The sequence below is a fragment of the Danio aesculapii genome, chromosome 10, assembly GCF_903798145.1.
Source record: "Danio aesculapii chromosome 10, fDanAes4.1, whole genome shotgun sequence".
Lineage (NCBI taxonomy): Eukaryota > Metazoa > Chordata > Actinopteri > Cypriniformes > Danionidae > Danio > Danio aesculapii.
In genome coordinates, this window is record NC_079444.1 from 42037959 (window position 1) to 42065039 (window position 27081).

At 37.6% G+C, this 27081-nt stretch overlaps 1 protein-coding gene across 1 annotated transcript; it reads right to left on the bottom strand.

Annotated features, from left to right (window-relative positions):
* Positions 1–2112: 2112 nt before the first annotated feature.
* On the bottom strand, positions 2113–24223 carry stambpa (STAM binding protein a). The gene is made up of 11 exons (XM_056467289.1): positions 24083–24223; positions 20892–21102; positions 17199–17274; positions 17001–17096; positions 14169–14463; positions 8961–9017; positions 8746–8870; positions 7221–7358; positions 5056–5168; positions 4165–4264; positions 2113–2928 (listed from the first exon to the last, which is right to left on the bottom strand). Exons 2-11 carry the CDS (start codon positions 21092–21094, stop codon positions 2872–2874), a joined length of 1260 nt encoding a protein of 419 aa, XP_056323264.1. The 5' UTR covers positions 21095–21102; positions 24083–24223; the 3' UTR covers positions 2113–2871.
* Between the last annotated feature and the right edge of the window lie 2858 nt (positions 24224–27081).

Sequence of the window (27081 nt, forward strand, 5' to 3'; positions counted from 1 at the left end):
AATAAATTCAAACAAAATATTGCAAAAAATACAAACTACAAAATTGAACTAAATTGTTCAATTGCTTTGCTTTTCTTGATTTTTCTTTTTTTAAATTTGTATTTAATATTTTCTCTTTTACATATACATTTGGCTGTACTAGTTTTTGTTCCGTTATTGTAAGTCATTTTGTTAGATAAGCTCCAGTACTGACTAATCTAATGTATATGCACAAGTATAATATTGTAAAGAGCTTCCAATTAAAAATATGAATTTAAAAGATAGATTTGTGAGGGGTGTACTTATAAATGTTTATATACACTGTATATATATATATATATATATATATGTTCATTAACCAGTATATTATCACAGCTATTGTTGGTAAGCGTTGAACATACTGTTTATTTTCTGTCATGTTAAATTTTAAAGCCATTTTGGTTAAGGAAGGCAAGACACAAATGACGCAAACAGGATTAACATTTAAACTAACACGTCATACTTGCCCAGCTCATTAATCACCACAGAATATGCAAATGACAAGTAATCTTGTTAAATATTGCATATATTAACAGAAGAGAAATAAAAACACTGGCCTATATATACAGTTGAAGTCAGAAGTATTAGCCCCCTGAATTATTAGCCCCCCTGTTTATTTCTGTTTAATGGAGAGAAGATTTTTTTTCAACACATTTCTAAACATAGTTTTAATAACTCATCTCTAATAACTGATTTCTTTTATCTTTGTCATGATGACAGTAAATAACATTAGACTAGATATTCTTCAAGACACTTCTATACAGCTTAAAGTGACATTTAAAGGCTTAACTAGGGTAGTTAGGTAAGTTATTGTATAATGATGGTTTGTTCTGTAGACTATCGGGGAAAAAAATTTGCTTAAAGGGGCCAATAATTTAGACCTTAAAATGGAGTTTAAAAAATTAATAACGTGTATATATATATATATATATATATATATATATATATATAGTAGTCAATGTTCCAAGTGAATCAAAAAATTTTTTAAAAAATTGTCCTAAGACAAGAATGGATGTTGTTCAATAGTTTTAGGACAACTTTGATGAAAGGTGATGATCCACTTCAAATGTTGACTACTGTATATGCATATATGAATATATTATATATATATATATATATATATATATATATATATATATATATATATATATATGTGTGTGTGTATATATGTGTGTATCTATATGTGTGTGTATATATATGTGTGTATCTATATGTGTGTGTATATATATGTATATATGTATATATATATATATATATATATATATATATATATATATATATATATATATATATATATATTATCCCCATGTCTACCACTGTGTGTGTTTATATGTTAACCACTGTGGTTTGAAATGTTCACATTCTTGTTTATTTAAGTTTAAATTAAAATGATATTTAGTTTCTATTCTTTTATTTTGATGTTTGTTGTTATAGTTTTTTATTTGTCCACCTATTTCAAGCTTTGGCAATATTTTAGCATTCTGAGAGAAAAAGAGAGAGAGAGAAAACCTTCTGAATTCTAGAATTCTGTGAGTGTGTCTATGTGTATTCTCTCTCTCTCTCTCTCTCTCTCTCTCTCTCTCTCTCTCTCTCTCTCTCTCTCTCTATATATATATATATATATATATATATATATATAATGTATGTGCTACTGAAGTGGAGACTGACACAAATACTGTGAGAAAAAAATGTTTGAATAAAACAACCTGTATTGCCATTGAAATCTACAGACACAAACAGATTAAGCGTAATTAAATAAATACTTAAATGTATATTTTGAAAACAAAAAATGAAAGTATAGTTTGAAAGAAGAACTGTCACTGAAACAAAATAGACCAAACCAGTGCTTTTAGTGTCTTGATTAACAGATGACGATATGCTTATATTTGACTAAATTATGCAAAGCATTGAAGGTCCATAAATATACCTCATGACTACAAAAAAAAGTAATTATTTGGCCGAACAAACATGAGAATGAGCATCTTCCTCCATATGATGATCTGTCATCTGGTTTACAGTCAGTCACATATTAAAGAAGCTATTTCAGAAGCAGCCGTCTCACTGTCACATGCTGACAACAAAAGGCAGTCTGTCTGAAACTGATGGCAGAGGAGGATCTGTTTAATCAACACGGAGATCTGAAACATTTCTAACAGAGGCACGGCTAACGAAAATATCTGCATATTTCAATAAAACATGACAGAATTAAGTGCATGGCTAAACCTTCAGTCTTTCAAAGAGCTTCAATATGGAATGGCAAACGACAACAATGCAAAATATTATATTATTACTATTGCAGTCATGCTTTACAGTACAAATCCTTAAAGCACAGCTAGCAAATGAACGAAGATATGAATAAATAGATCAATATTACGCACAATTATGCTTACAATGAGCAAAAAACTGATGGATTTCTTGTGTTTCCAGTTTTAAACAGTTGATTCTGATGCATTTCTATGAAAGCAAAACGTCTGCATGTTAATTTAAGAGTGTTTTCATATTTGCATTGGAAAACAAAGCATTTATTTAATAGTTTTCAATGAATACTGAAAGGTTTGTTTATAGCTGAAGTGTGTCTACAAAATCAAGTAAAAGCCGAAGCCTTTGCATGCATTATGATGTCTCCGCTATGACCGAAATGACACCCAGCTCATCGTTAAGCTCTTATTGGTCACATTTGGATATGTTTCAGAATTAAAGGTATAAATACAGACTTGTAAGACACCATAACAGAGGCCCGGTGTGCAGCGCAGGGACGTTTCCGGCCGTTTAGGAGCTTCTTGGCAAGTTTATCTGTCGCTGTGAGGTCGAGAGCAAAGGCACGTGTTTGAAGCAGCAGCAGCAGCGATGACATCACCGCAGGTCCAGCATGGTCACACTGCCGTCTGTGATGCTGACGTGATGACTAGCCTGAGCACAAACACAAGGCCAGTTTATTTATACAGCACATGTCATACACAATGCTAATTTACCCCAAACGCACACAAAACATGTCATGTAGTGTTCATAATGCTGAAGAGATCGGAGCTTTTACAGTGGTAAAAACTATGGGGGGCGGAGGGTGCGGTGGTATGGTCTAGCAACACCCATGATTCAAGGATAAGTTCTCTCTAAACTCTGCTTTACAACAGCCTATTCTGCTCTGACTGGTCAAAATGCTCTACTCAGCTTTGATTGGTCAGATGGCTTTACTCTGCTCTGATTGGTCAGATGGCTTTACTCTGCTCTGATTGGTCAGATGGTTCTATTCCATTCTGATTGGTCAGACGGCTCAATTCTGTTTTGATTGTTCAGGTGGCTCTACTCTGCTCTGATTGGTCGGATGACCCTACTTCCTCTGATTGGTCAGATGACCCTACTTCGCTCTGATTGGTCAGATGGCTCTACTCTACCCTCATTGGTCAGATGGCACTACTCTGCCCTAAAAAAATCAAATGGCTCTACTCTGCACGCATTGGTCAAATGGATCTAGTCTGCGCTGATTGGTCAGATGGCCCTACTCTGCTCTGATTGGTCAGATGGCCCTACTCTGCTGTGATTGGTCAGATGGCCCTACTCATCTCTGATTGGTCTGACGGCTCTACTCTGCCCTAATTAATCAGATGTCTCTACTCTGCCCTGATTGGTCAGATGGCTCTACTCTACTTTGATTGGTCAGATAATCCTACTCATCTCTGATTGGTCAGATGGCTCTACTCTACCCTGATTGGTCAGATGGCCCTACTCTACTTTGATTGGTCAGATAACCCTACTCATCTCTGACTGGTCATATGGCTCTACTCTGCTGTGATTGGTCAGATGGCCCTACTCTGCTCTGATTGGTTAGATGTCCCTACTCCAGTTTGATTGGTCAGATAAACCTACTCTGTTTTGATTGGTCAGATGGACCCTACTCATCTCTGATTGGGCAGATGGCTCTACTCTGCTCTCTCTGATGGGTCAGATGGCATTATTTGCATCAGACAACACAAACCAAACACCTCCAGTCACACCACAACTACAGTGCCATTTTTCACAGGCAGCCAATGAAATCCATAGACTGTTATTATGCAAATGTTTTACAAACCAGCATCGGTTCATGCAGGAATCACTGACACAGTGAAATGCCAGAGGAAAAAGCTGTATATACTCTATAAAATCACTCACAGCGAAGAGCGGCGGGTCCTTCGGATGCGGGTGGAATCCTCTCTGTTTGCAAGTACCGACATCGTCCATCCCATAATCAGTCAGCCGGAAGTAGCCCGTCCTGCAGCATATGGCAGACTCGTGTTATTGAGGCCTGCTAACTATCACTAAAAAATAGGGGTGTAATGGTACGTGTACAAGTCAGTCCAGATGTGCAACAACTTAGAGTCAAGCACAATTCTATAGAAAAAACAATGGAAATATGAAACCCTGTTCAATCTAATAGACACATAAGTCAGTATGAGTCCATACTCTACATACACACACACACACACGCACGCACGCACGCACGCACGCGCACACACACACACACACACACACACACACACACACACGCACACACACACACACACACACACACACACACACACACACACAAGATTGAACAGTTGTTGTCCGCTGCGCCAGCTGTTAGGGATGGACACAGTGCTAGTATTTTTATTAAAAGACATTTCAGTTTTGAAGCTCAATCTTAAATTTAATACACAATTAATGTTTTTCAGAAGGGGATTGAGCTTAACTTTTGAAATTTAATACACACTCCTTATTTTAAAGTTTTATTCATCATTATTCTATTCATTTTGTACTTTTGTATCAGAAGCAGCCTTTAAATAAGCAGTTAAAATAACTACATGCGCCACACATCAACTACTATAATATTATATAATGTATTTAAGGTTTTATTCACCGTCTCTGTGACTTTGCTGAGAAACCTGTAAATGTGAAAAAGGTCCATTCCAGTGGTACTGAACTCGTATCAAAGCATGACCCCAAAATAAATGTGTGTACCGAACCGAGACTTCCGTGTACTAGTACACTCCTACTAAATAATATGCATCTCAGGAAACATACTCATTGAATTTGGGTGAGCAGACGATGGCTATGGACTCTGGAAGCATCATCTGATAGGAGCAGTGTGTGTGCAGATCCACACTGGACAGAAAGGCCGTCTGCGTCGGATGCGTCTTGAGGAATACAAGAGAGATTGATTATTATCAAGTCACACAGTTACAGTAATACTGCATTTACACTTAAAGGGACAGTTCACCCAAAAATGAAAATTTGTCATCATTTATTAACCCTTTATTTGTTTCAAACACTCAAAAAGTTTCTTTCTTCTGTTGAATCCAAATTAAGATATTTTGAAGAAAGTTGAAAACCGGTAACCATTGAAGTCAATGGTTACCAGTTTCTAACATTATTCAAAATATGTTTGAGTGTCTTTCTTCTACTGAACCCAAATGAAAATATTTTCAAGAAGGTTGAAAACCGGTAACCATTGACTTCCATAGTATTTGTTTTCCTATTATAGAAGTCAATGGTCACCGGTTTCCAACATTCTTCAAAATTTCAAAACATGTTTGAGTTTCTTTCTTCTGTTGAACAAAAATGAAGATATTTTGAAGAAAGTTCAAACCGGTAACCATTGACTTCCAATTGTATTTGTTTTCCTATTATGGAAGTCAATGGTTACCGTTTTCTAAAATTATTCAATATATGTTTGAGTGTCTTTCTTCTACTGAACCCAAATGAAAATATTTTCAAGAAGGTTGAAAACCAGTAACCATTGACTTCCATAGTATTTGTTTTGCTATTATAGAAGTCAATGGTTACCGGTTTCCAACATTCTTCAAAATTTCAAAACATGTTTGAGTTTCTTTCTTCTGTTGAACACAAAAGACATTTTGAAGAAAGTTCAAAGCGGTAACCATTGACTTCCATAGTATTTGTTTTTCTATTTTAGAAGTCAATGGTTACCGGTATCTAACATTCTTCAAAATTTCAAAACATGTTTGAGTGTCTTTCTTCTGTTGAACACTAATGAAGATATTTTGAAGAAAGTTCAAACCGGTAACCATTGACTTCCATAGTATTTGTTTTCTTATTATGGAAGTCAATGGTTACCGGTTTCTAACATTACTCAAAATATGTTTGAGTGTCTTTCTTCTACTGAACCCAAAAGAAAATATTTTGAAGTAAGTTGAAAACCGGTAACCATTGACTTCCATAGTATTTGTTTTGCTATTATAGAAGTCAATGGTTACCGGTTTCCAACATTCTTCAAAATTTCAAAACATGTTTGAGTTTCTTTCTTCTGTTGAACAAAAATGAAGATATTTTGAAGAAAGTTCAAACCGGTAACCATTGACTTCCAATTGTATTTGTTTTCCTATTATGGAAGTCAATGGTTACCGTTTTCTAAAATTATTCAATATATGTTTGAGTGTCTTTCTTCTACTGAACCCAAATGAAAATATTTTCAAGAAGGTTGAAAACCGGTAACCATTGACTTCCATAGTATTTGTTTTTCTATTTTAGAAGTCAATGGTTACCGGTATCTAACATTCTTCAAAATTTCAAAACATGTTTGAGTGTCTTTCTTCTGTTGAACACAAAAGACATTTTGAAGAAAGTTCAAACCGGTAACCATTGACTTCCATAGTATTTGTTTTTCTATTTTAGAAGTCAATGGTTACCGGTTTCTAACATTACTCAAAATTTCAAAACATGTTTGAGTGTCTTTCTTCTGTTGAACACTAATGAAGATATTTTGAAGAAAGTTCAAACCGGTAACCACTGACTTCCATAGTATTTGTTTTCTTATTATGGAAGTCAATGGTTACCGGTTTCTAACATTACTCAAAATATGTTTGAGTTTCTTTCTTCTGTTGAACCCAAAAGAAAATATTTTGAAGAAAGTTGAAAACCGGTAACCATTGACTTCCATAGTATTTGTTTTGCTATTATAGAAGTCAATGGTTACCGGTTTCTAATTCTTCAAAATTTCAAAACATGTTTGAGTTTCTGTCTTCTGTTGAACCCGAATGAAAATACTGCACCCTTTGAGTTCAGTAGTGTTTTTTAATCAACGTGTTAAACCAGCATTCTTCACAATATATTATTTTGTGTTCAACAAAAGACAGAAACTCAAGGTTTAAACCACATATGAGGGAGAGGAAATGATGAGGTGATTTAAATATTTGGGTGAACTCTCCCTTTAACACTGCACATCGTACATGAATCCAGCCCAGCGTGATGAGATCATTCTGATCCTGGATCAGGAAAAGCTCCTCCTCGTTCTCGGTGTCACAGTAATCTGGTCCTCCACACTGCTTGGGCACGATCACGTGGGTCACGGTGAAGGCGTTCTTCATCTGCAAACACAAGCAAACTGCTTTATTTATGATGAAACAGATTTCAGAAGTTGCTGCTGATTTTATTTCATTATGATGATGATGTATTTCAAAACGAAATATTAAGTAGGGGGTGGGGTTTATTTTCGTGCTCCTCCACTCATCTTTCACTCACTGTGGAAGGAGCATGATTAAGCAGATTTCACCCAAACCATCAAACTGACATCAGAGAAGGATTGTCATTCCAGAGCAGAAGCATCTGATCACACTTTGATTTAAGATTATCATAATCAATAACTGATTAACTTGTACAGATAAATGTTCACATAAGACTAATAATGGAAGCAAAATAAACATTGTAATTTTGATTTAATGTGGACTGAGGCTGCTGTTTATCAAAATGTAATTATATGCAAGAGATATAATGCAAGATTTATGAACACAATACATTATATCACTTTTATTCCACACAAGGATAAATAAAAAATTGAAAAATTTTGCTTACCAAACTCAAATGTCTGAGCGGATATATATATATATATATAACACATACACTCACCGGCCACTTTATTAGGTACACCTTACTAGTGCCGTTGGACTCCCTTTTGCATTCAGAACTGCCTTAATCCTTCGTGGCATAGATTCAACAAGGTACTGGAAATATTCCTCAGAGATGTTGCTCCATAATGACATGATAGCATCATGCAGTTGCTGCAGATTTGTCGGCTGCACATCCATGATGCGAATCTCCCGTTCCGCCACATCCCAAAGGTGCTCTATTGGATTAGGAACTGCAGCTGACTGGATATTTTCTCTTTTTCTCTGCTAACCCTAGAGATGGTTGTGCGTGAAAATCCCAGTAGATCAGCAGTTTCTGAAATACTCAGACCAGCCCATCTGGCACCAACAACCATGCCATGTTTAAAGTCACTTACATCAACGTTCTCCCCCATTCTGATGCTCACTTTGAACTGCAGCAGATCGTCTTGACCATGTTTACATGCCTAAAAGCATTAAGTCGCTGCTATGTGATTGGCTGATAAAAAATTTGGTTAACGAGCAGTTGGACAGGTGTACCTAATAAATTGGCTGGTGAGTGTGTGTGTGTGTGTATATATATATATATATATATATATATATATATATATATATATATATATATATATATATATATATATATATATATATAATTTAAATGGTAAATTATTAATGCATCAAAGCAGTTGTATTGTCTTTAATGCACACTTAAATTTGTACAAATCTTTATTGTAACAAAAATATATTATATCACCAGTCTTTGGTTTTAAGATGATATTTTTGTCATATTAAACTAAAACTGGGTAGCTAAAAAAAGAATTGTCAGTATATTGCAAGTCTACTTGTGGTGTCTGAAGTGTTTTGCATGTACCAGTTTTCCACAGAGGATCCCACAGGTCTCCACCGCCCGTGCCGTGTTTGTTTCTGCCAGCTTTAGAAACCTTTGGCAAAGCTCAGCGGGCACAAAGAGCTGTCGTAAGCCATTTACCAACGCACCTACAACACACAAACACCATATAATCTCAGCTTCATCACTAGACACTCATCTAATATGTCTAATAAGTCAGTGATGAAAGGCAAACTCACTGTGTCCTGCACTGACTGGGACACTTGGCTTGAGTGAGCGGTCAAACGCCGGCAGGCCTGAAGATGGAGACACAAGATTTGCAATGTTATTAGTATTAGTTTTTATTTCAGTCTTATTTGGTAGGCTAAATTGTCCGTAGTGTATGTGTGTGTGTGTGAATGAGTGTGTATAGGTTTCCCAGTGATTGGTTGCAGCTGGAAGGGCATACGCTGCATAAAACAAATGCTGGATAAGTTGGAGGTTCATTCCGCTGTGGCGACCCAAGATTAATAATGGGACTAAGCCGAAAATAAAATGAATGAATGAACATAATTTATAGTTTTTTTCAGGGTTTTCACCCTTAATTGATAGGACAGTAGGAGAGTATAGTCAGGAAAGTGTGGGGAGCACAGAGAAGGAAAGGATCGGCATAGGACCTTGAGAGGGGAGTCGAACTCCGGTCACCGTAAGCACCGGAGTACCATGTGTCGACGCACTAACCACTACACCTTTTGGGCCAACTTAAAGGGATAGTTCACCCAAACCTGAACATTTTACTCGCCCTCAAGTGGTTCCAGATCTTTATGAGTTTCTTTCTCCTGATGAACACAAAAGAAGATACTATGAAGAATGTTAGAAATCTTTAACCATTAACTTCCATAGTAGGAAATCATATACTATGGAAGTCAATGGTTACAGGTTTTCAGCTTTCTTCAGAATATCTTTTTTCTGTTCAACAGGAGAAGGAAACGCAAAAAAGGTTTAAAACAAGTACATTTTTGGTTTTAATAGGACATGTTCAGAGCAGGGCAGTTTAATATTTGCACAGCTTATATTAACTCTCATGCAAACCACTAAGTAATAAAAGTCAAATAATTGTGTGAACAGACACTGAACTGAAAAGCACACAAACGCAACAAGAATAAAAGTAAAAATTATGAGCGATTAACAGAAACTTAATGCAGTTAGATATGGCTAGCTTACAGTTTTTAATAAATAAAAATGATTAGTGTTTGCCTGTAAAAGCGCTTCTACTCACAGGTCAGATTTTCCATCAAAGAATGAGTGCTTAATAATAATGTATTGTAATGTGTGTGTATATAGTGCATTTATTGTGTTTGGTCATACACCCAAAGTGCTTCACAATCATGAGGGGGGGGGGTCCTCCACACCACCACCAGTGTGCAGCAACCACTTGGATGATGCAACGGCAGTCACAGGACAACAGTGCCAGTGTGCTCACCACACACCAGCTATTGGTGGATGTACAGTGATAGAGCCAATTCGGTGGATGGGGATGACAGGGAGGCCAAGATCGTAAGGGCAGATGGAGGGACCCAAAGTGCTTCACAATCATGAGGGGGGGGGGGGTCTCCACACCACCACCAGTGTGCAGCATCCACTTGGATGATGCGACGGCAGCCACAGGACAACAGCGCCAGTGTGCTAACCACACACCAGCTATTGGTGGATGAAGATACAGTGATACAGCCAATTTGGTGGATAGGAATGACTAGGAGGCCAAGATCGTAAGGGCAAATGGAGGGACTTTGGCCAGGACACCGGGGTTACACCCCTTCTCTCTACCAGAAGGGCCATGAGATTGTTAATGACCACAGAGAGCTCAGTTCAACGTCTCATCTGAAAGACGGCACTCACTGACAGTATAGTGTCCTCTTCACTATATTGGGGCATTAGGACTCACACAGACCACAGGTTGAGCGCCCCCTGCTGGCCTCACTAGCACCACTTCCAACAGCAACCTAGTGTTCCCATGTGGTCTCCCATCCTGGTACAGACCAGGCTCAGCCGTGCTTAGCTTCAGTCAGTAACCGGTCTTGGGCTGCAAGGTGATATGGCTGTGGCTAACAATAATTAAAACGATTATTATTTTTGCAAATGTTTATTTTGTTTCAGTTAGTAGTTCATTAACCATTCTTAATTTCAGTTAGTTCAATTTTATTTGGGTGGATAAAAATGTTTGTTGTTTCCCCCCCCGGCTCTTAGTACATTGATTTCTGAATTCTCATCGACAATCATAATCATTTATTTTGGGTGAATTCGGAATTTCCACAACCAATGTAGAGCCTCGGGATAGAGGTCTACATTCCCGACCGGACTTCTTGCGCCACTGGAATAAATCTCCGAATAAAACACGGTAGCGATCGGTAATTCTGGTGTAATTTGAATGGGAGCGGGCGGTCTAACAATCAGTGGTGTAGTCCTAAAAAAATAGGTGGTGTACTATTACCCACCCAATCCAAATTTTAAAAGTAGGCAAAGAAATGATGAAAGTCAATGTATCTTTGATTAATTTATATATATACATATATATATATACACACACACACTGCACAGCTGTGGTTTACTGACTAACTAAAAAACGAGTTCAGGATCAAATTCTGCTGCCGTTTTTATATCAAATTTAAAGGGGACTGAGGCGATCATTAAGTAGTGTACAGGTAATCGCAAAGGTGTTAGGGGGGCTGAATGGAAATATAGGAGGGCTAAAGCGACGCCCATGCTGTTTTATCATTTTACTTGTACGTTTCAGCGAGACTTCATTCAGCTGATTTGTTGTGATCTGCGAAAAACTCAAATACTCAATACACAAAAATTAGGGAAGTCTAATCACCAAAACAAGTGAGTATACCGAGAGTATGATACTCAGAAGTCGTAATACCCAAACAGCTCATTGAAAACACGGAGTATACGTGCGTATAGCAAGGATTACACCACTGCTAACAATATAGCGCTCCCGAGTCTCAGCGTTATTTCAGAACAGCATATGTTATTGAGCACTGGTAGTGCTCACCACTGTTACAAATGATGAATGCATGACCAGTGCTATCTGTCTGTGTGCGCATCATCTGCATAATGATCCTCGGAGTAGAGATCTGCGCGGGACTATATTTTTAATCCCACTCCCGCCCGCACCCGCCAGGTTTTAGTCCGAACCCGACCGCTCCCGCTTATCTTCAGCATTCGTTGTCCCGCTGCCAGCTCCGTTTTCTACCCACCGTGCCCGTTCCCGCTAATGGGCGGGGGGGGGAGAACAAAACCGAAAACCACAGCCTATAACACGCTGTCTGTATAAACACACACACACACACACACACACACACACACACACACACACACACACACACACACACACACACACACACACACAGCAACATCACGCTCTCTCTCAGTCACACACACACATAGCACAAAGCTCTCTATCTCATTCGTGCGCGCACACATGCGCACAGACAAGCTAAACACAGCATCACACTGTCTCATTCACACACGTACATACGCGTGCTCGCTTGATCGGGAGTGATATTGTTAGACCGCCCGCTCCTGTCCAAAAATATACCAGTTACCGACCGCTCCCGCGCTTTATTCGGAAATTTATTCCCGGGCTGACAGATATCTGGACGGGTCCCTGGTCGGGAATGCAGACCTCTACCTCGGAGTGGGCTTTACCAACACGGCAGAGCAAACTGAAGATGTGCTATCCTTCAGCTTGCAATAGAAAACCGTCAGTTTACTGTAAGGAAACCCACATCAGGCAAATCTGATGTGTGGGAGTCTTTCATGCGTCATGAAACGCTAATATAAAAATATTACCCTTTGTGCAATGTCTTAATACCTCAAAGTTTTACCCTTTAGCAGTCACAAGACTGGAGCCTCAGGTTTAAAGGGCACCTATGGTAAAAAATCTACTTTTCAAGCTGTTTGGACAGACATATGTGCATGTATGGTGTATAGACCGTCATATTGGGGTGATATAAACACACCCAGTGCTTTTTTTTTAATTTAACAACATAAAAACGGTGGTTCAATTGGAGCGGTTTTCAAATCGACCGCAACTTTACGTAGGAGAGCGGCCCCCCCGCCCACCAATATTGATTGACAGGCGTCATCATATCCTCAGTTTGTTAATTCACATCCGCCATTTTCAGCGTGAGTCAAAGCGATATCACTAAAGGAACACGCTAGCTCTATTTTTAGATGCAAGGCTCATTGGGCTCAACACAAGATCAATATTCTCCACATTATCGCTCTAATCGGAATTATTGGTTGTAACTTTAGGTAGGTTTGCAAACATGTGTACTTCTCATTGAGTCTACCTTATACTTCAGCCGTTTGCATTTCTCGCGATCCCAGAAGCTCCCTGTGATCTTAACTAGCATGCGTTTTACAATTCTAAACATCGGTTTCTATCAGGGTACACTCAAGTCGATGGCTGGGCACCGCGGACCGCTGCAGAAACCTATGTTTAGAATTCAAAAATGCGTGGCACGACGATTCGGGACACTTCATGTCTCTGCCGCGCCACAGAGAGTGTCTGGTGTGCCGTGTCGCGGCTTCGAGCGGTGCATCCCCTGCCTCAGTCAAAGTTAATTCAGTGTGCGTGGTTATTAGTTTCTGTGTACAAGCTCGGCACTTGAAACTAGCACACAGTTGGCTGTAAAACTATACAAAGACACAAATGATTTTGTACTCTCTGCTTGGTCTGTGTCCGAGTCGTACATGTACGACTGAATGGTGATCCTCTCTCTCCTTCTCCGTCTGCCTGTCAGATTCTGTTGCAAACGCAGAGCTGGTGAGCTCATGGCCCCGCCCCCTTGTTATGTTGGGCGGGAAGCCGAAACTAATCTTCATGTGAAGCAACACACCCCTAAATCAGTGAACTGTGGACACGCCCCCAACATGACACTTTTTAACACATTATAATAAAAAAATCTGAATTGTGTTTTAAACTGAACCTAAACTGACACACTCAGAAGAACCATAATATTAATATTAAATCATAAAAAAGAGGTAAACTATGTGCCCTTTAAGGCGGCACTCATGTTTCATCAGAAAGGGGCACACAACACTGACATTTAGCCTACAATCCTTGCACAACCTACAGTTATATCTGTAGTCTCTCTCTTTTGGTATTGCTCAATTTCAACGTCAGATTTCGGAAACCTAGCTAAAATTTAGCGGGAACGGTCGGGTCAGGTAGAAAATTATTCTAAGCGGGCAGCAGGTAAAAAAGGCTGAATATAAGGCGGAAGCGGTCAGGTGCAAAGTAAAACCTCACGGGAGCGGGCGGGAGAGGGGTTAAGAAATTAGTCCTGCACAGACCTCTATCTCAGGGATCGAAAGAGGCTGGATTGACCTCCCCCAGATCTGACGAAGATGTTTTTTGACCACTAGTTTCAGTCTTAGTTTTGGTGTAGTAAAATAACCTTGATGGTTAGTGGCTCCAGCAGGGGGTGTCGGGGGTGTGAGCGAGGCCTGTGGCGGTCCATGTACATCTGGCAGGAGGAGGTCTGCTGGAGCAGTGGGAGACACAGGGATGCTGAACTCCTGCACGATGCGCCGGCGCTCTTTCTCCAGCTCCTGGCGGCGAATCATCTCTTCGAAGGCGCTGAACTGCTCCTGCTCACGCTGCCGCTGCTGCAGCTCCGCCAGTCTCTGCCGCTGCGCCTCCTGCTCCTGCTGCTTCAACACTTCCACAGCCCGTGCCGCATCCTCCGCTCTCTGACAGCAGACACACACAGCAACAGCTGGACTGTCACACTGCACTGATCAGGATATTGTAAAGTTTCCTCCTATTGTTTTGGAGGTCTCTTACACTTTTACATCCAACTTTGATCAACAGCTCTTTTTCACAGCTTCTGAAACAGTTGGTTCAAAGATCCAGTCTCTCTAAACCCCGCCTTTCTGTGAGTCTACTCTGCTATGATAGGTCAGATGACTATACTCTGTCCTGATTGGTCACATGTCTTTATTCTGCTCTGCTTTGATTGGTCAGATGGCTCTACTCTGATTGGTTAGATGGCTCTACTCTGATTGGTTAGATGGCTCTACTCTGAGGTCAGCTGGTTCTACTCTGCTCTGATTGGTCAGGTGGTTCTACTCTGCTCTGATTGGTCAGATGGTTTTACTCTGCTCTGATTGGTCAGGTGGTTCTACTCTGCTCTGATTGGTCAGGTGGTTCTACTCTGATTGGTCAGGTGGTTCTACTCTTCTCTGATTGGTGAAGTGGTCCAACTCTTCTCTAATTGGTTTGATGTATCAGGTCTATTCTGATTGGTCAGATGTCTCTATTCTGCTCTGCTATGATTGGTCAGATGGTTCTACTCTGCCTTAATCTACACTGATTGGTCAGATGGCTTTTTTAATGCTCTGATTGGACAGATGGCTCTACTCTGCTCTGATTGGTCAGATGACATTACTCTGCTCTAACTGGCTGAGGTGGTCCTACTTTGCTCTGATTAATCAGATGTCACTGCTCTAATCTGATTGGTCAGATGGCTCTATTGCACTCTGCTCTGATTGGTGAGATGGCTCAACTCTGCTCTGATTAGTCAGATGTTTCCACTTTGCCCTAATTAGTCAGATGGCTCTACTCTATTTTGATTGGTCAGGTGGTCCTACTCTGCTCTGACTGGTCAGATGGCTCTGCTCTGCTTTGATCTGTCAGATGGTTCTACTCTGATTTGTCAGATGGCTCTACTTCCTTTGATCGATCAGACGGCTCTACTTTGTTCTGATTTGTCATTTGGCTCTACCCTGCTCTATGCTGATTGGTCAGATGGCTCTACTCTGCTCTGATTGGTCAGATGGTGCACTGCTCTACTCTGATTGGTCAGATGGCTCAACTCTGCTTTGATTTGTCAAATGGCTCTACTCTCGATTGGTCAGATGGCTATACACTACTCTGATTGGTCAGATGGCTCAACTCTGCTTTGATTTGTCAGATGGCTCTCCTCTGATTGGTCAGATGGCTCTACTCTACTCTGATTGGTCAGATGGCTCTACACTACTCTGATTGGTCAGATGGCTCAACTCTGCTATCATTTGTCAAACGGCCCTACTCTGATTGGTCAGATGGCTCAACTCTGCTTTGATTTGTCAGATGGCTCTCCTCTGATTGGTCAGATGGCTCTACTCTACTCTGATTGGTCAGATGGCTCTACACTACTCTGATTGGTCAGATGGCTCTACTCTACTCTGATTGGTCAGATGGCTCTACACTACTCTGATTGGTCAGATGGCTCAACTCTGCTTTGATTTGTCAGATGGCTCTCCTCTGATTGGTCAGATGGCTCTACTCTACTCTGATTGGTCAGATGGCTCTACACTACTCTGATTGGTCAGATGGCTCAACTCTGCTTTCATTTGTCAGATGGTTCTCCTCTGATTGGTCAGATGGCTCTACTCTCCTCTGATTGGTCAGATGGCTCTACTCTACTCTGATTGGTCAGATGGCTCTACACTACTCTAATTGGTCAGATGGCTCAACTCTGCTTTCATTTGTCAAAAGGCCCTACTCTGATTGGTCAGATGGCTCTACACTGCTCTGATTGGTCAGATGGCACAACTCTGCTTTCATTTGTCAAACGGCCCTACTCTGATTGGTCAGATGGCTCAACTCTGCTTTCATTTGTCAAACGGCCCTACTCTGATTGGTCAGATGGCTCTACACTACTCTGATTGGTCAGATGGCTCAACTCTGCTTTGATTTGTCAGATGGCTCTCCTCTGATTGGTCAGATGGCTCTACTCTACTCTGATTGGTCAGATGGCTCTACACTACTCTGATTGGTCAGATGGCTCAACTCTGCTTTCATTTGTCAAACGGTCCTACTCTGATTGGTCAGATGGCTCTACACTACTCTGATTGGTCAGATGGCTCAACTCTGCTTTGATTTGTCAGATGGCTCTACTCTGATTGGTCAGATGGCTCTACACTACTCTGATTGGTCAGATGGCTCAACTCTGCTTTCATTTGTCAAATGGCCCTACTCTGATTGGTCAGATGGCTCAACTCTGGCCATTTACTGAAAACCACAAGCAGAGATTATACAAACTTGTGAGAGATTTTTTTTTCAAGAAGTGAGGGTAGAAGTAAGAAGTATTTTTTTTGTCGTTTGAGAGACGATGAATCTATTAATCCTTTTCTTTGATCTTTGAATCTTTGCAGACATTTTACTTGATATCACACAACACATGAAATGTCAAATCTAAAAAAAACAAACATAATTAGGGTTCCTAAATGTCACAGTAACCCACCTTTCTGACCAGATATTCAGCATGCTCTTTGTCATACTGCTTGAGAAGCAACTTTTTCAGCTCTTCGGCTTTCGGAAAGGCGATTTCCTTTAATTTCTGTGCATGAAAAAGAAAGGTATATGTTAGCTTGACAAACTTTAAATGCTTCATAAAACTTTTAAAATCTAATTTCTATCCAACAAAAAAAGCACATCTTACCCTCATTGTCTCTTTCTTCTCAGGAATGTTGGCTGTTTTGTATTCGCGATGTTTTGGAAGTTTTTCAATAAACAACCTAAATAAAAGGAAAATGCATGAACATTAATTATTTGTGTCACGATTATAATGTTTGTTAACATTTTTCAATATTAATATTTTTAATACATTTTCAGCAAAATGACTCAAATCAGGTTTTAAAACTATATTTAGACAGCAGAAAGTTCTTTAGCAATTATTCTTATTATATTTAACATATATTTTAAGTTACATGTGCTACATTTATTTCTTCTCAGAGATGTTGGCTATTTTACATTTACAAAGTCTTGGAAACACAAACAACTTAAAGGGAAGTAAAGTGCAAGAACATAACTTCATAAAATATCATTTATTTAACAAAACTTGGAGACACAGTGGCTCAGTGGTTAGCACTGTGGCCTCATAGTCGCTGGTTTGAGTCCTGGCTGGGCCAGTTGGCATTTCTGTGTGGAGTTTGCATTTTCTCCCAGTGTTGGCGTGGGTTTCCTCCGGGTGCTCCGGTTTCCCCCACAGCAAGCTATAATAGTTTTGGATTTTTCATTAGTTTGAGTTTTTAATTTCATTTTGACTTTTTGTTTTCAAATTCAGTTAGTTTTAATTAGTTTTTAGAGGCAGATTAACTAGTTTTTATTAGTTTCTATATTTTGAAATGACTTAGTTTTAGTTTAGTTTTTATTAGTTTCAGTATTAGTTTTAGTTTTTTTCTAAATAAGGATATTTGTTTTGTGCAAGATTTCAAATCAACAGAATAAATATTGTATAATAAAAATTCAGCAATACATTTTTTGAAACCTGTATTCAGAGGACACATGAACACTATCATCTACCACTACCATCTACCCATCCTCAAATTCAAATACAACGGCCCACAAGACAGCAGCCTTAAGTACAATATGTGTGCAAGGCTGCTTCTGAGGTTAGATACACAGTAGTGAGGGAAAGTTCAGATCTTTAATGCGGATGTTAAGACTTAACATATTAAAATTATGTAGTCAGCAATAGTAATTTCAGTCAGTTAAAACCTCACCATGATCTGAAAAATGTCTTACAGTAAAGTTTTGCAACCCAATTGAAGCAGTGTTCACTTATTTAAATTCCATTACGATTTTCTGTTATGAAATAAACTTACGTTTCATCAGATCCTCTCATTTAAGCCCTCGGTGCAGTTGTTCAAGTTTAGTTCAGTCACAGCAGGCTGTCATGTACTGTTTGTGTTTGGTTCACTGAATCACGCATGCGCAGTTATATCGGTTCACCGCTTCTCAAATTTGATCTCAGTGTAACGTTACTGTTCTAATAACTGAATAAGAGTATATATTGGATTATTTAGAGTTAGCGGGGCTATTAGGCTTGTTAAAAAGTAAGTGGTTTGTGGATAAGTGCTTACTGAAGTCGCGAATCGTTTCAAATGATTCAGTTCGTTTTGGTGAACTGGTTCAACCGCTTCACTTTTTTCCGGTTAAAAAGATTCGTTCGCGATCGCGATACAGAAACAAAACCCATTATTGGGTACAAATGTGTTAAAGTAATAGTTTTAAGACCCTGTAATGCTGTCACTGTGCTGCTGTGATGTCCACTTGTTGTTTTTGTCGCGGGAGCAACAGCGAGGATGACTGAAGGAGAACCGGTTCGATCTGGCCTATGACAGCAGGACTAAAGACTCTGAGGTGCCGAACGGGTCAAACACCTGAAGCGAGAAGTAAATAGATTTACTTCTAAAAAGCTTACAGTAAGATTATGTATTAAATACATTTACAAAGACAAAAACAAAGGAGGGTTTTGCTATAATTTTAGCTGGTTTCAGTCAGGGGCATCGCTAGACCCAATTTACTTTATTTACAGTAAAAATCTCCAGTGCCCCAATAAATGCATTGAGATGTGATTTCATATGCAAGTGTATTTATTAAGAATGGTAATTCTGAAATAAAGACATTATTCTCTATGTGCAACCGAACCAACGCAGGTGAAAGCAATGTGTTTAATCAAAAGCAAACTGACGCATCTCTGCGTGTGTGCAGAGAACCCGCGCGCCTCCTGTCACGCGCCGCGCATGCGTTGTAAAACCGGTGTAACAGCTTTTTTTTGTTTTGCAAGTCAACAAAACTAAAGTTTAAACAATATGACGATGAACTACACTGTTCCTATTTACTGTGACCTTTTATGTGAAGCTGCTTTGACACAATCTACATTGTATAAGCGCTATACAAATAAAGGTGAATTGAATTGAATTGATGATCTTACTAAGCATGCATCCTGAGTCAGGGAGGTAAAGACTTAATAAACCTAATTCTCTGCCATGTGTCAAGTCTAAGACAACAGATAATTCTATAACACATCTTTTTTTGTATTTTGTTAAATTGTCTATAGAATTTCATTCAAATGAAAATAATATTTATGCAAAAGATTTCTTAGATAATCTTATCATCACTAAAGTTGTGTCTAAACATTGTTTTCCAGTTACATTTAAGATTATTTAGAATAATAATTGTGTAAAAACAAAAATACTTTTATTTATAATAAATATTTATTTAAAAAAATATAGTGTATGTATATATATATAGTACAGCTTTGTCTAGCAACGCCCCTTAAATTTTCACTACCCATCTATTTCATTTTTACCCGCAAAAATAAATTCAAAACCGCTCAATCTGGCAACACTGCATCCGCTGTTTAAAACATATACTGGAATAGTAGGTGGTTCATTCTTTCAGTTGAAGGAAAAGGAATGATTTTTTACTTTGTTATTTAATTGTCATTAGTTTTCTTTCTTTGTTTTTTATTTATTTTAATAATAGTTACTCCAAATGTTATTTTCCATTTCTGGCTTAATATTTTTAATTTGATTTATTTATTCAAATTAATATTGCGTTTTTGTCTCATCTTCACTGCATTAGAAATGCCCGTCAGTAGAGTGAGCAGTAATGCAGCAGTGTCAGTGATTATTGAGCTCTTATGTGATAGATGATTTATATTTTATTTAAACACATTTTAAGGTGTAAATATGATTTTTTTTTTGTTGTTTATTGGTCATTAATGTTGTTTGTTTTTTTATCTATGTTAATAATTCTTAATCTAAATGTTATATTTTGTTTTTTTGTTATATAATATACATTTGAAGTCAGAATTATTAGCCCCCCTGTTTATTTTTTCCCCAATTTCTGTTTAATGGAGAGCAGATTTCTTCAACACATTTCTAAACATAATAGTTTTAATAACTCATTTCTAATAACTGATTTATTTTATCTTTGTCATGATGACAGTAAATAATATTAGACTAGATATTCTTCAAGACACTTCTATACAGCTTAAAGTGACATTTAAAGGCTTAACTAGGTTAATTAGGGTACAGTTAGGGTAATTAGGCAAGTTATTGTATAACAGTAGTTTGTTCTGGAGACAATCCAAAACTAATATTGCTAAAAGGGCTAATAATATTGACCTATGGCTTTAAAAAAATAAGAACTTTTATTCTAGCCGAAATAAAACAAATAAGCCTTTCTCCAGACTAAAAAATATTACAGGAAATACTGTGAAAGTTTCCTTGCTCTATTAAACAGCTTCTTGGCTCATTTTCACAGCATTAGAAATGTCCTTTAGTGTCCATCAGTAGGCGAGTGAGCAGTAGTGCAGCAGTGTCAGTGATTATTGATCTCTTACGTGATGTATTTGTTGTAGAGGATGAAGGCGTGCTCCACGTTTCCCTCGTCGGCGTAGATGTTGGCCATGCGGATGATCTCCATGCCGGAGCGGAAGTATCTGCGCGGCGGCACGTCCTCGCTCACGTCCACTGAGCTGCCCAGTTTAGTGAGCGCTCGAACCCGATCCTCTGACGACACACTGCAGTCCGTGTGTTCAGACATGCTGATTCCTGCACACACATCAGTCACACAAACCTCAAGCACTACGTCTGAGTACACAATGACTAATGCACACATCCTGCTGACACTCGCTGTAGACCCTGCTGTTAAAAGCTTAGTGACTGATCAACATGATTTTTCATATTCATTCATTTTCTTTTAAGCTTAGTCCCTTAATTAATCAGGGGTCGCCACAGCGGAATGAACCGCCAACTTATCCAGCATATGTTTTACGCAGCGGATGCCCTTCCAGCCGCAACCCATCTCTGAAAACATCCATACACACTCATTCACACACACTCATACACTATGGTCATTTTTAGCATAGCATACTAACTACGGACAATTTAGCCTACCCTATTCACCTATACCACATGTATTTGGACTGTGGGGGAAACCAGAGCACCTGGAGAAAACCAAAACGAATGCAGGGAGAACATGCAAACTCCACACAGAAACGTCAACTGACCCAGCCGAGGCTCGAATCAGCGACCTTCTTGCTGTGAGGCGACAGCCCTAGCTACTGCACCACTGCGTCACCAGTAAAAATATATATATATATATATTTTAATAGTTCAGTCAATGGATGAAGAATCTTTAAAGTTTTGATCTCTTTGTACCTGAAGTTGATTTCTCAATAAATGATCTTACAGCCAGATTGTGTTTGGGTCTCGTATGACCAGTCGTTCGTAATATTTAATGTCCACTGCTATTCAAAATTCATGTGACAAATTAAATCCAAATTAAGTCAGAGAATATTCCTGCTGAAAATTAATAAAATATTCATCAAAGGGCGGCAACGCCAAAGCTCCAAAAATACTAATTTATTAAATTAAAGAGGCACACGCTTTGTGTCAGCCTTTTTAATTGAATAAATTTGTATTTTTGGAGCTTTGGCGTTGCCGCCCTTTGATGAATATTTTCACCCAGTTAAGAGGGATGTGCGTGCTTTTGTACAGTTTTTCATTGCTGCAAATTAATGAACTGTTCCTATGTGAACTGTTGTGAAATACCGTCACCAAATATGGAAACCACAGTTTGTAAGCTTTCATCATTATTAATTTTTAGTTTTGTCAATATTACTTTAGGTTAGGACTAAGTTTTAACTGTTTTAAAGGGCACATAGGTTACCCCTTTTTTCAGATTTAATATAAGTGTTTTGCGTCTCCACAATGTGTCTGTAAAGTTTCAGTTCAAAACACCCATAAGATTTTTCATTATACCTTTTGCAAGATTCTATTTTATACATGTTTTCACCAGGGCACTGTTTTGTCGTACTGCACCTTTAAGGCTAGTCCTTCTCGCCCACCGTTTCTACGTGTCTTTCTGCGTGCCTTAATCTCCTCCCTCGGCTGCGTCAGACAACAGACAGACTTAAAGGAAGCAGATCTCACGTAGCGTTTGTGAGAAATACAACAGTAAGAACTTTACCAATCAGTATTTGATGTAGAGTTGCTATGATGAGTCACACACAATGTCGTTACAAAAACTGTTTTAAAACATTTTAAACTTGTTAAACTCACTCTTGATCACATTTGATGATGATTGATGAACCTAGCGAACTGAACAGACCTTTTATTCCCGGCTGCTTTGCGCACGTCTGGTCTTGTTGATATGATTATACACGTGACTACCTGGAAATGTTAATACGCACCTGTCAATCAATTCGGTGGGCGGGGGGACCGCACTCCTACGTAAAGTTGCGGTCGGTCTGAAAACCGCTCCAATTGGTCCACCGTTTTTATGTTGTAAAATTGAAAAAAAAAAAAAAAGGACTGGGTGTGCTTATATCACCCCAATATGATGGTCTATACACTATATATACACTTATGCCTGTCCAAACAGCTTGAAAAGTAGATTTTTCACCATAGGTGCCCTTTAATGTCTCACCTGTCAAATGGTTTTCATTATGTGCGAAATACATTTTTATCTAAAAGAAAAACTACTCCGTAAGATAACAAATTATTATGAAAGCAAAATCCAAGCAGGTTCAAGCACTTTGTTCAAAATCCAAGCACTTTTCCAAAACACTATTTTAAAAATCAAACATTTTCCAGGATTTCCAGCGCCCATAGGAAACCTGACTCAAACAACCAAAAACAAAAAATAAATAAGTAAAAAATTAGCCAAAACATAATTTTAGCTTTTAAAATGACATTATTATTATTACTGACATTATTATTATTACTTTTAAAGCCTTCTTCTATCTATAATTTCACAATTTATGATGGCACAGTATTCAAAAAAATTGGATAAATGAGCTCATATGGGGCCAAACTATGACTTGTGTATTCAGCATTGAACTCTATTGTGTTATAAATGTGTTTGTTTATGTTTTTACTGTAATACTTTCATTATAAAATCTTTAAAATGACACTGCATTAGTTAATATGGTTTAAAGTCACGTTTTCTAGTGTTTTATTGTTAAATATTACAGGATAAATTAGGAAATTACACATGGCTAATTTAATATATATGGTTTGGCCCACTGTCCACAATCAAGTTTGCTGTTTGGTCCTTTATAAGATAATGTTTGGGCACCCCTGATTTACAGAACCATTATCAGGTGGTTTTATTTAACTTGTTGACTATCAGAGATTGAAATAAAGACAGGGCTACAGTTAAATGCTAATAGATGTCATTTCTCGCATCAGACACAGATGTTATTGTTTTATATACATTTATATATATTGTTTTTATAACATAAACACCGCTTGTATTGCAGTTCTGTAAGCTAGCGTTATTTATTTGGCATTTATACATTGTGGGCGTTGCTAAATAGCTTGAACACATTTTATCGCGGCTTCTCCATGAACACAGCATCACATTAATATGCAGGATATGTAAATGAATCTCGTCAGACTTTATAACACCTGACTATAAACTTTACCTTTGACTTGAATGAGTCTGGTGGCCATTACTGACAGGCCAGTCAAACACAAACAATGACATCAAGATTATCCTGTTATGGACGTCAAATAGCTTTCATACCTGATTCCTCCGCGCTCCTCTATGCTTTGAAAAGACGCTTTGATTTATTTAAGCCAAATATTGTCGTCATATTTACACATTGTGAAAACAAAGCTTGGTGTGATCACGTTAGCTGTAAAATCGTAACACTTCCTGCATCGTACGGATATGCCCCGCCCACTTCAGTCAGTTGACCGTGAGTCGCGACCTAGACTGACCAATCACCACGCGCCTACGTGCATATTTTTAGGACTACTTGCTTGTGTCACTATGATGGAAGCACAAATAATAAATAACTTGTATAATAATTAAAAATAAGTTTAAAAAAGTATCAAATAAGTGTAGAAAACCAAGTACAAAAATATAAATTAATAATTATAAAAAATAGATTAAAAACTAATGATTAATAAATAACGAAACAGTTCTAATAATGGCATAAACTAAATTGTTTAAAACAAACTACAAATTATGAATTATAAAATTATTTTAAAAACAAACTAAATTACTGCATTAAATAAAGAAAAAAAAAAGATAATTTCCAAACACACCATACATTAAACGTGTATAAAACAAAATATATATTTTAAATCAATAGTTAACAAAATACAAATAATAATCTAAAAACAAATATAACATTTGGATTAATAATTATAAAAATAGTAAAAAAACAAAACAAAAAAAAAAAACAATGAACATTAAATAACAAAATATAATTTCCAATCACAAAACAAATTAAAATAAGTGTTCAAAACTAAATATAAATTATGGATTAATAATTATAAAAATAGTAAAAAAAAAAAAAAAAACCCTCAACAAACAAAAACAAATTACTATTTAATGGTCAACCACAGCATAAATTAAATTATGTGTATAATACTAAACAGAAGTTATTTATTTATAATTATAAAAATATATAAACAAAATAAAATTAATAATCCAAAAACATAACATTTGGATTACTAATTATAAAAATAGCAAAAAAAACAAACAAACAAACAAAACAAAAAAAAACAATCAAAACAAATAACCATAAAAAAATACAATCATGATTAAAGTAAAATAAGTATAAAAAACTAAACAGAAATTATAGATTAATAACTATAAGAATACATCAAATAAAAAAGTGAATCTGAAACACCTGACTCTCTCTGTGGTCGTTAAAAATCCCAGGATGTCCTTTGAAAAAAAGTAGAGGTTTAACCCTGGCATCCTGGCCACATTTACCCACTGCCCTCTGTCAATCATGGCCTCCTAACCATCTCCATAACTGGCCCCATCACTCTGTCTTCTCTCCACCAATCAGTGTGGTGTGTGGTCTGGCACAATATGGCTGCCGTCGCATCATCCAGGTGGATGCTGCACACTGGAGGTGGATGAGGAGATTCCCCCAATAGTGTGTAAAGAGCTTTGAGTGCCCAGAAAAGCGCTGTATTAATGTAAGCAATTATTATTATTATTCATTATTATTATAATAACATAAATAAATAAACCAATCACACCGAAAATTAGAAAAATCCCAAAACAAAATATGACATTTAGATTAATCCTTATATAAATATTAAAAACAACAACCTTATTACCATTAAATAACAGGAAAAAAAATCATAATTTCCAATCCCACTATAAAAAACACATTTAAAACAATAAAAAATTATAGATTAAATATAAACATAAAATAAAAAGAAATAATAATCCAAAAACATTTGATTATTATAAAAATAGTAAAACCAAACAATCAAAACTAAAGATCATGAAATATCGAAAAAACATAATTTACAATCATAATAAAATAAAGTAAAATAAATGTATAAAACGAAACAAAAAATATAGATTAATAATTATAAAAAACATAAAATAAAAATAACCCCAAAACAAAATAACATTTAGATGAATGATTATAGAAATAGTACAAAAACAAATCAAACGACCATTAAATAATGAAGCAAAACCAATCACACCATACATTAAATTAAATGTTTAAAACAAAATATACTATAACTATAGATTCATAATTTTAGAAATAGATAAAAAAAACAATCAAAAATTATCCAAACACAAAATATAACATTTGGATTAATAAATATTCATTCATTTTCTAAGTCCCTTTATTAATCTGGGGTTGCCACAGCGTAATGAACCGCCAACTTATCCAGCATATGTTTAACACAGCGGATGCCCTTCCAGCTGCAACCCATCACTGGGAAACACCCACACACACTCATACACTATGGTCATTTTTAGCATAGCATACCCAATTCACAAGTACCATATGTGTTCGGACTTGTGGGGGAAACCGGAGCGATTAATAAATATAAAAAGTAAAAAAAAGACTATTAAATAACAGAAAAAATCAGCAGCTACGCTAATTGTTTTCATTGTTCTCTATTTCCACCTGGGGATACTCATCACGAGGCCTCTAGAGATTGTGCAGCGCCATTGATGTGACCCAAGACCTGTGAAGAGATGATGCCAACCAGAGGACTTGAAGAGGTCTCCATAATCCTGCACCAGGCCGTATCCTGAGCAGATGCTGTGGTGGTCATGGTGGAGTGGAGAGCATGAGACTGATTCTTGAAAGTGACAGACGAGTGTCTACCCACTGATCCCGTGGGCCAGCCTGAACACCAGCCAGTGACCTACTCACACCTGCAGCTTCTCCACGATGGACGTCCAGCATTGTCCAGCCTCCAAAGCCTAGTCTGCAGCTTTGCACAAGAAGTTTGACCAGAAGGGAAATGGTCATGCCCAACTGACTCTGGTTTCTCGAGTTTTTTTTTTCATTCACTTTCGTCAATCGGTGAAGTTTGTTCCACTGTCGGCACTGGCTTGCTTGGTTTGGGAATTGTGGAGAGGCTCATCGATGGATTTGCTCTAGTGTTTGGACTTTCAGCAGTGAAAATGAAACCACACTGAACTGAACTGAACTGTAACTCTGAAAACTGGACTGACACAGTTTTAATTTACTAAAAGTAGAAACTTTTACGTTAATTGTAAAAGCAGAAATAAAGATGAACTGAACA

What these genes read in the sequence shown, in the direction of transcription:
- stambpa (XM_056467289.1), bottom strand. Translation starts at nt 21,094, where the DNA reads ATGTCTGAACACACGGACTGCAGTGTGTCGTCAGAGGATCGGGTTCGA. An exon ending in CTGAATATCTGGTCAGAAAG is followed by an intron (nt 14,464 to 17,000) that starts GTGGGTTACTGT and finishes GTCTGCTGTCAG; the next exon opens with AGAGCGGAGGATGCGGCACG. An exon ending in TGGAGCCACTAACCATCAAG is followed by an intron (nt 9,018 to 14,168) that starts GTTATTTTACTA and finishes CTCCATCTTCAG; the next exon opens with GCCTGCCGGCGTTTGACCGC.